Source organism: Zea mays, chromosome 3 (assembly GCF_902167145.1).
Source record: "Zea mays cultivar B73 chromosome 3, Zm-B73-REFERENCE-NAM-5.0, whole genome shotgun sequence".
Lineage (NCBI taxonomy): Eukaryota > Viridiplantae > Streptophyta > Magnoliopsida > Poales > Poaceae > Zea > Zea mays.
Window position 1 is genome coordinate 1,685,645 of NC_050098.1, and position 10,760 is coordinate 1,696,404.

A 10,760-nucleotide genomic window follows, 5' to 3' on the forward strand; every position below is an offset into this window, starting at 1 on the left:
TGCACTGCATCCATCCATCCATCCATCCTTGGGTCTGTGCAAGCCTGTAAAATTAAAGCGCCCTGCCTACCAAGTAGAAGGTGTTTTTCATCGATTAACTATGGTTGTTAATGCTTTGGAATCAATCAAGGGCACGCTTGTTAGTTAGTAGCCTTTTGCATTGGTTAGCTAGTGTTAGAGGTGTAGTGCTAGCTAGGATTGTGCATATATATGCTAACTTTGCATTACTTAACCAGTTAAGCTTTGCTTTGCCATCTCTCTCTGTGTGTCACACACACACACTCTCTAGCTATTGCTGGTTGTTGCCTGCAAAGTGCAGAGATTAAAATATGCTACCGAGCGCACGCCTCCATGTGGGAGCCAAAAAACATAGCTGATGCTGATTGCTGGTAGACGAGATAACAGGATCATAACTGATTGCTGGTATTTGTTTCAGTAGATGTTTAGTTTCTATAACTGACCAACGCACAACAAACATCTAAAGATGTTATGTATATACGCCACTGAATGTCCGACTGTATACATACAATCTCTTGCGTCTGCATTGGGTGTTGTCTGTCTGTCTCTGTCCCAGATGCTCAAAGGAAAGGAAAGGATCTAATTTGTCGCTCGCGTCACATGCATGGACACAATCGACAGGAATAATTAATATCCTAAATATTTGGACATTATTTGCGCGCGTTGCATTGCATTGCATGCAGTGTAAGTATTGTGTCATGATGAGGTGAGCGTAACCCAATCACACGACCATGAGACATCAGTGATGAGCAGCCAGCCCACTACTACGTACAAGGCGTACAGGCAGCAACGCATTATATTACGAGTCCCTGCCCTCCTGCTACTGGCTCCCAAATCTGAATGCATGTCTAAACTAATACTAATACAATGCCCCCCCTGTTAGTTTAATTTGCATTGGGCACCACTTGCATTGGGGCATTAAGAAACCTCCTGACATTGATGTGGAGATGGCCGGGGTGGTGTCATGCTAGCTGTTGGATTTGTCGTTTGCCAAGGGGGATTACATTACATTACATAATACAGGCTCTCTTCTCCTTTCCTGCCTGCCTTGTACTCCTATTGTCTTGGTGGTCACCCATCCTTTGTTTAATCTCATCAGTATGTACCTTCCTAGTCTAGCAGTTATATATATATAGCCTCAACCATCATAATAGTTGGGCAGGTTTATGCACTAAGCAGTAAGTACTGTGCTCATTACTGCACTTATTAGCTCAGACGAATGGACAGGTTCATGCATCAGCAGCATCTGATCTGGGGGAACAAATTTGACCTGCTAACTGTGTTCCATAACAAGACAAGCGGCTGCAAACACCAGAGACGACAATCCTACAATTTAATGTACAAGGCTACTCATTTCATTTGCCTGTACAAAATAATGTTTCAGTAACATTCAGCAAGCAACTAATTAAGCTTATTTATTCATTCAGCTTGAAGGCTAGTTTAGTCGGTTGTTTGTCATGGATATTGACGACTCGATCGGAGTCTTGGCAAGGAAGATGGTACCAGTGTCGTCTACTTTTTCTAAGCTTTGAGGCAAAGCATACATCACTATATATATATGCATGCAGGCAGGCAACTACTGGCTAACGAATAGAGACAGGCAGGCAAGTAAATTAATAAAGCTTCTGTTGCCTGTAGCTGTAGGAAAGATATATAGTAGCTAGGGGGGGTAAGGTAAGGATAGGCAGGCAACGAATATGCCATGCAACTTGCTGTTAATCTTGACCGGATTTCTTTGGTACGCAGATCATGCTCCATCCATCCGCCGGTGATGATGCTTCTCCTCTCCTACATACCTAGCCGACTTTAGACAGAATGTATATCCCATATGGTTATGATAGCAGAGATCACATTCTTGATCCAAAGCAGCAGCCACTTACTCCCAACTGTCAATAAACTAGTTTGTAATCCGTCTCGCGCGCGACAGAATAACATGGCTAGCTAGTGTGATCCATCGATCAACTAAGCGATTCTCTCAGCCTCAGCCTCATCCAATGACCTCCCTCTAGCTAGCTCATTTGCAATTCACTTGGCTTCCTTCCAAGCCTTCATTAATTAGGTGCTGTTGTAGTACATATATACTAGCATTAAGAAGAAGAAGAAAAAAAATGTTCTCTGTAGTGGATGGGGACTTGAAAATGCATGTAAAAAGAAAGAGAAGGAGCAAGCAGGTTGGGTTATTAGGCTCCTCTAACCTAATGGAGAATTGGATCTCTGACGGACGACCACTAATGGACGGATGGCTTCAGGCCTTTGGATGTGCGTGCGTCCACCTGTCGACGCGCAGTGGGATGCTGGCTCATCATCATGTTTATATATTTCATTCCACAATGGCGGAGTATATTTCTGCGCGCCAGAATAAAGCGAAAGACAGACGCCTTTTATTTATTTACTTCCTTGCGCCTTCAATTCATTCGCCTCTGTTTCTGCTAATATATTTTATGTCTTTCCATTGATTCCTCTCTCTCTCTTTTTTTGCCTTCCATTCAGCTCAAGTTTATTTATCATATCGTCAGTAGAGAAGTGTAGACCCCCTCACAGGCGGCCTCAGCAGTGGATGCTGATAAGCATGGACTGGGCCAAGGAAAACACCATTGGCTGCAGCTGCAGTCCCTGCACCAAAACGACCTTCCTCTATGGACACCTTTTTCTTCTGCTATAAACTAACTGCCAAGAATATAATCTGAATGTTGGATCCAGCAATGTGTGCACATAAACACACAGTCATTGATCGGTCCCGGCTCCTACTAAGGACTTGTTCTGTTATTCCTATATCTTATAGATTGGAAGGGATTGAAAAAAATTATGAAAGATTTTGACTTTGTATCGATTGAAACACATCCAATTCAATTCGATCCATGGTTGGTCTGAACTCGGTAACAGGATACCCATGCATGGTTCCTCCTGTGCCATTGATCGATTTGCATTGCATTCCTCGTGGAGCATTTGACATGGCTCTAGCCAGGGTGCCGGAGATAGGTTAGGGTCTATTCGGTTTCATCAAAATCCATATGAGGACTTGTTCGGTTATTCATATACCTTATGGATTGGATTGGAAGATATTAGAAAAAATTATGAAGAATTTTGATTTGATATGGATTAAAACTCATCTAATCCATATGAATTTTGATGAAACTGAGAACAGGCCCTAACCTATCTCCGGGCTCCGGCGCCCTGGCTAGAGCCCTGTCAAATGCTCCATGAGGAATGCAATGCAAATCGATCAATGCACATGAGGAACCATGCATGCATGGGTATCCTGTTACCGAGTTCAATCCAACCATCAAATCGCCCTGGACGTCGACTGGCTAGCTTGGCCGATCTTATCGTCGGCAAAATCAAACCAGCACTGTTCCAGCATGTGCTTGAGCACGAGTGCAGATGGCAAGTAAAGCCTCCGTGATCCAGGATAGGATCTGGATCGAAGCCTGGGACTGGAATGGGCCAGCTTCCTGTTCCTTCTATGATCACCATGTGCATTCAATCTAGCGCAAGGTAGCGTTAGGTGAGACAACTGACCTGATGATCATGACAAAAAGAAAATAAAAAAGTTTTTTTTTCGCTGAGTTTATTTCACATGATTTGATCGATGCAGCCGCTCGCTGAACACTGATCTCTCGTCGAGAGGGTTTGCATCACAATGTGCCATGTCCAGTCAGTTTTGGACGTCTGAAATGACCTGCAGACTGATGTAAAGCGGACAGGCACTAGCGTTGCCATCCATGTCCGCAGTTTTGCTATGACACTGTGACAGATTTAAAATGTAGCGGCCAATACGAAATGAAAATGTGGTGAAGGATATCAATAGATCATCAGGTGAATCAAGGGTAAGCTTCTTCTCTAATTTCCAAGTCACAGAAGGAAGGAAGGCAGCACAGAACAATATGACTATAAAGCTGAAACTGGACAACATCATCACATTGTACCTGTTGCTTTTCTAAAGTAGTCTCAGCACCTGTACCTGTTGTTTCAGTTTTAAAGCTAAGAAAATCACTGTATACTGTTTTATTAAAAAAAACAAGCATCCCAAAAGACAAAAAATTGCCATTGGATCACCATCCGAGCTCCCAGACAATGATGCAAGAAATTGTGCATGGCCTGACACTTGCGAAGATGGAGAGGAAAACAAAGAACAAGATGCCTGGCAAATATTCAAATATTACATGACAATAAGATTCACATATACCCGAGTCTGCCATGGTCAAAATTTTGACATTTGCTTTCTATAGGAAAATGAACAAAAAAATTGCACTACCGGGTTTACAGATCACCATACCAAAACCATCAAATTCAAACTTATGTAGTCTACCAGGACTGTTGCCATTCACTTTTAAACACGATTCATACAATAAAGACGTAACAGTATGCGCGCGCGGGGGGCAAAGCACCTTTCCTTGCGAATATTGGCACCTTACAACCGAGTTATGGTTGGTATGACCCACTTTTTCGTCTGAGAAACAAACTGCACTCCAGATTTCTTGCTTAAAAATTGAGCAGCAGCCTACATCGAGAAGAAAAGAACAAACATCAGAAGGTCCGGTACAACAGGTTCAGAATTTTCGGTTCTACACATGTAGCTGCAAAACCTAAAGAGTTCACCCCAAGAACTGAAAACAGGGAACACAGTTCTGAGCTGTAAATGTAAGAAAGAATAAAATTTGACCACCGTTTGAACTGTTACAGGCCCTTCCTCATGGAATTGTCAAATGAGAACTCGATTAACAATGATGAGGCATTTTAGAGAGTTCAGTCGTGGAGAAACTCTGGTGCCTTCCAATTTCCCTATATGGAAATAGAAACTCTGGTGCCACAAGATACACAAGGGAATGCATCAATACAAATGAGAGCCCGATGACACAAAGACTTCACAACTTTTGCATGCTCAAAACATTAGTAAAAAGATATTACAGTACAGACAAATGTTGACCATGGAGGCAAACGATTTACAAACAAAACAAAAAGATAAAACAATGCGAGTTCAAACTGTTCTTTTGAATATCTTCACATATAGGCGCAACTGTTCAGTAGTGAGTACAAACTCCTCTTCACCACAAGCAGATATAATATACTTGATTTGAACATCTGGTATATTACTCCATAATCTTGCGAAAGGGCCTCTAGCTGAGTTGGTTATGTGGTATGGGTAGCACCCCTCAAGTCCTGAGTTCTGACTCCTTGTGGGAGCAAATTTAAGCTGTGGTTAAAAAATACACTTGTCTGTCCACGCCAAAGCACAGGTATAAGGCCCGATCCCGGTCCCGGTCATTTCTCACATGGGCTACGGTGCCGTTGTGTATGGGTGGACAGGGGTTCAAGGGTTTTCTCGACCTGCGTGAGAAGGTCTTCTTAACATAATGTCTGGCCTATCTTACCCCCCGTGGGTCAAGTTTTTTTAATTACTTCATAATCTTTAGGTACCACTTCTACAGAAAAGAGAGAACATATCTATGTTTTCATTATCATTTTAATTTAGTTGGTTGAGGTAGCCCCAAGTTCTATTCCTGATGAATATGCACCTATAGATTTTAACATAAACAATAAACCCTTTACCACATTCTTTACTCTTTAGTTGAAGAAGAAATATAAATATACCGCAATCATGCAGCCGGCCAGATCCAGCTAAGATAGGTTCAAGTCCCATTGCCTGCCAGAATACACATTGGCACAACTGCTATTTCTCAGGAGAGTGGTGAAGCCAGTAAACTCGCCAGGTAAACTACAGTCTACAGCTTGCCCTTTATTTTTTTAAGTATCATACCTCCGACTCTAAATTGCTAGAATGAAGAGACAGGTTCCACTCTAGACTTGATCTTATCATCTATATGATGTGTCATGCAGGAAAAAACTGCATATTTAGGAGGTATTAAAGCTGCAGTGGTGCAATCTTTGCCATCAACACACTCAAAGGTGAATCTATTGGTGACAAAACTCTTGTGTTTAGTTTATATGTGATCTTAACAAAAATGAGATAAGGCTGCAACAAGATTGTTTTGCACTTTATCGCATGAATGCACACGAGCTTAGATACGAAGTTTTTTTTCCTCAAGATATGCTACAGGGGTAGAAGGATACAGTTTTATACCCCCAGGCCCCCACTACCACATGGATATTGGGTCTCATTATTATATCCATGTATGCAATTGAAGGTCTCATTATTAGATGATATATGATGTAATGTCAAATTGTCAATACGTCATGCAGGCATCATCCTAGTATCAGCTATTACTTGATCATATCTGATGTCATGTCATACAAGCCAACAAACGTCGACAATCTATGGTTCTGCAGCTGCTTTTCCTCTTTCCCATGAATCCGTTACTTATTAGTACATAAATATTCAGTTTTTTCCATGCTAAACAGAACTTTCACAAAAGGATGAATCTTTGTGTTTTGCAACTTAAACAGAACTATCACAAAAAGATGAATCTTTGTGTTTCACAACTTTAAAATTCTGATACTAATAAAAATGAAGATGTTCAAGTCTCTTTTTCACTTTGCTCCACCTTAAGTCCTAACCCAGCATCGTGGATTTGCTGTCAGCAACTACTATGAGTTTAAGATCAGACATGATAACCAAGAATGGATCCAAAGAACAAAAAAAGTTCCATGAATAATGCTCAAAGATCACTTTGAAGATTAATATAGACCCGATCAGATTACCACAACTATGGGTGCTTCTTCATTGGCAGTTTGACACTGATCAGGTCAGGCATCCTATCATATAGAATATGATGTTTGTTCCTTGGACTTATCCTGTAGAAATGCCGCAACATTGCTATTGTGATAAAATTTTGGTGAAGGTGCGTGTGAAGGTGTGATTATACTCAAAATTAAATCAAGGTTGATGAAAGAAAAGCCTATTTTAAGACCAGACATGCTAACTAAGAAAGGATCCAAAGAATAATGAAGATTCATGAATAACGATGATCAAAGGTCACTTTGAAAATTAATATAGCCCCGATCAGATTACCACAGCTATGGGTGCTTCGTCATTGGCCCTGATATGGTTAGGAATGCTATCATATAGGGAATGATGTTTTGTCCCTTGGACTTATCCTGTTGAGTTCAGGAAGCACTGTGGCATTGCTATTGTAGTATCCATTAGGATCATTGTTTTTTTCCAAAATAAGTTGCACAGTGACATTTCTTTAGCACTTTGCACAAAATCCAATTCCTCAAACATTTATTGCATCCATATTACCATGCATATATATAGGGTACACCAGTTTGACCACAAATTTTGACTCAACAGAGCAAAATATTAGTTCTCAATAAAAACAACTAAGAGAACAGAACAGGTATTCTTTTTAATACTAGAAGTATATGAGAATACAAGGCATAGCACTGCCACTATTTCCATATAGTTAGAAACACGAGCATTCTAAATTCTAATATTCAGACCGCATCCACAATAGACCAACACTTTTTTTTCTTTGAGAACTAACTAACGGAATGCAACAAGTATATGTGTGCCCAGATTTCACCTCACCACTGAACTCCTCTGATCGATTCAGATGGCCACTAAACTCCACATCTCCTATGTTATGGTTGCCCTTTCTGCTTTAGCTTGGATGTTTTGCAACTAAGGCCAGGGCAAGTCTAATCTGAAGTTGTGTCGCTAGGGTGGGTTGTACTTATTAGATGTTGGGTAAGAAACCTGGCCCAGGCTATTATTTGAAAATTGCTTGCAGCAGTAATCATGAGCTTAACACCTGCAATCATGTATGTGGCTTTACCATTGGAACGTTGAGCAAGCAACTAATGCACTTGAACCATATCATATACAGTTGCTGTCATCATGTCCAGCTATGGATGCAGCCATTTTGCCATCAGAAGAAGCAACCTTAACCAACTGTGCCGCAAGCTGAAGAAGAAAAAAAAGGCCCCCTTCTTTCACAATTCCATATGGAAAGTTGGAATGTTGGATGCCAGGACAAGAGAGTGAGGGAGGGAGAGCCTCTGCACAAAGCATCATCATTTCACATTTGCGCTGGAGGTGGGGACACAGCTCGCACTCGCAGCATCCAGCAGGATAGACAACCTCAGCCTTCTGGATCCTCGACGGTCGACTGACCATAGCTCTCATTGCTTGGTCAAGATTCAAAAGGAGACATATTTGTCAAGATGGCGATTATGATTGTAGGATCCCGAGTGAAAACCATCGTAGTGAGAATCCGAATTTCGTAAGATCTGTCCTAGGTTGGAAGGATTGGTGAAGACTAGTGAACAGAATACATGGATCCCCAGTCTCTAGCAAGCAGTCAAATTTTTTTTTTGGTGTTGTGTGTGAGAGAGAGAGCGTCAGTGTGAACCCTGGAATGATCCAAATCATGGAACAGAAGTGGAAGAAAGGCCATGGATTTGATTTAGTGATTTACGTACGTACCTTGGAGGTTGTGTAGCTATTTACCGACCAATGCAGCTGAATCCCCGGCAGACTGCGAGCCAGGCGGCGAAGAGGATTGTGAGGAGGAGGAGATCCGCAAGGATGACCATCCAGAGCTGCCGCCTCCACGTCCAGCTGGGTCCGGCCCGCCCCCGGTGCGAGGCTCGGTCCCTCTTGGGCGTGGTCCGCGCGGCTAGGTCAGCGTCCCTCCGCGCGGCCTCCTCCTCCGCGTGGGCCTCCGCGGCGGCGACCTCGTTCGCCTCGCGCGCGTCGTCGCCCGGCGGGAGTGGCAAGCGCAGCGCTAGGCGCGGCATCTCGTCCCGCATCCGGGCCTCGGGGAGGCATCGCAGGCGGCGGAGGAAGAGCAGGAGCTGCGATGCCGGGAGGTGGGGCGCCCGCGAGACGGCGGCGAGTGCGAGCGGCGGGGACAGGAGCAGCGCGTGCGCACGCCCGGCGGCTGTGTGTGTGAGGTGGCGGTGGTGCGGCGGAGCGGCGGCGACGAGCGCAGCGGCGAGCGCCGGGAGGTCGTCGTCAGGGGCGGGGGAGGGGGCGTCGGAAGCGACGGGGTCGGCGGAGGTGGCGGTGCTCTGGGAGTGGGAGTGGGCGTGGTCGAGCTCGGCGACGAGGTGGGTGTCGCGGAAGACGCAGGCGTAGAGCAGCGGATGCGAGGCCGGGAGCATCCGAGGCAGGCCCCGAGACGGGGGAGCGAAGCGGCGGAGAGAGAGGGGGGGGTGAAAGAGATCCCGGCCAGGGCTGGAGTTGCGCTGGCGGCGAGGCGAGGCGATGCGATGCGATGCGGAACAGCGGAAGAAAAGGAGAGGAGAGTGGAGGCTGGAGGGGAAGGGAAGCTTTTGTTGGTTGCCTGCACCTCTGCAGCAGAGGAACGGGGACCACGACAGACTGGACTTTTCTGTCCAGATTTCAGTTTTAACTTGAAATACAAATCTGAATTTAAACTAAATTACAAATTATTAAATTTGACTGAGCTTGTAGAAAACAGTATTAACACTTATATTTTAGAATAACTTTAACATACAAATATATACCATAATTAATTTAATTATATTAGTACTCTTTTTGTGGAATTGGTTACAACTAATTGTTTGATTTTTCAAAAAAAAACATAATTGTATTGTACGAAAAAGTATTATACTTCCTTTATTCCTAAATATAATATTGTAGGGGCCCATGTTGCTGCGCCTACGGAACGTCCACGCGCTGCAGGGCTGGCCAGGACACGACACCAAGGGTACTGAGGCGGGCGCAGCTCACAGAGGTGCTGTTTGGTTCACATAATTGTAACGTAATAGGTAACGGATAACGTTAAATCATGTTTGTTTTAGTCCAACCGTAATCAGATACCACACTATTCAAATTTGTTACCGCCAGTAATCGAGCCGAAACCATTACCATTACCATTTGCGTTACATTTTTTGAACCAAACAGCACCAGAGTGGTCTCCGATGTTTCTGTCGATGACTACCTACTCGAAGGCGTTAGTGAATTCGATGCCCATACCAGACTGATGGCCAGTGGTAACTGGTAAGTGTTGTGTGTATCCGTGTGCTCGTTCTGATTTTTCGTTTTTCCCGACGAGGCTTGATGTAGGCCAGTTGGTTGCGACCTAGGCGATGTCGGTGGCTGGGGCGTCGGCTCACCCACGTGCACAATATTTTCTCAAATTGTCTACGTTCTAATAATGTTCTAGGTCTTCACCTGTTTGGCTTGCAAGTCTGTAGGAATTTGGAGGTGCTTATTCTTGATTATGAACGGGCCTTCCCGCTTTGGTTCTAGTTTGTCTTTGGATTTTGTCTTGTTATCCTCATAAGGACGAGGTCTCCTTCTTTGAATTATTTTTGGATGACCACTATGTATCTCCAAGTATTTGTTGTTGCTAGATATTTGCTTAACGCGTCGATAGCTTCAACGGGGTCTCCGTCGAGGAGGTCTTTTGTTGTAAGCTCGTCGATGTTTGGGGGCGCGCTGGGGTCGGACCGGGACGAGCCATATTTGAGTTCCTGCGGAGTCATTGCTTCGACTCCATACATCAGCCTGAATGGTGCAAACCCTATCGTGCGGGACTCTGTTGTGTTTAGTGCCAATAACACTTCAGGTAATTACTCCGCCCACTTGTCCTTTTTGTCTTCGAGCAGTCTCTATTTTATTCCCGTGAAGATTTTGACATTTGCTCGTTCTACGACTTCGTTGGACTATGGATGGTAGACTGATGCGAAAACTGCGCGTGTATCTATTGAGGCACAAAATTCTTGGAAGTCTTGATTATCAAATTGCTTTTCGTTGTATACGGTCAGTTCAGAGGGCACTCCGCTGCGGCAAACAATGTTCTGCCAGAAAC

The 10,760-nt window shown here is 44.0% G+C and overlaps 1 protein-coding gene across 1 annotated transcript; it reads right to left on the reverse strand.

Moving 5' to 3' along the window:
• Positions 1 to 4,157: 4,157 nt before the first annotated feature.
• On the reverse strand, positions 4,158 to 9,169 carry LOC100276603 (uncharacterized). The gene is made up of 2 exons (NM_001196702.1): positions 8,405 to 9,169; positions 4,158 to 4,519 (listed from the first exon to the last, which is right to left on the reverse strand). Exon 1 carries the CDS (start codon positions 9,082 to 9,084, stop codon positions 8,425 to 8,427), a length of 660 nt encoding a protein of 219 aa, NP_001183631.1. The 5' UTR covers positions 9,085 to 9,169; the 3' UTR covers positions 4,158 to 4,519; positions 8,405 to 8,424.
• Positions 9,170 to 10,760: the final 1,591 nt, after the last annotated feature.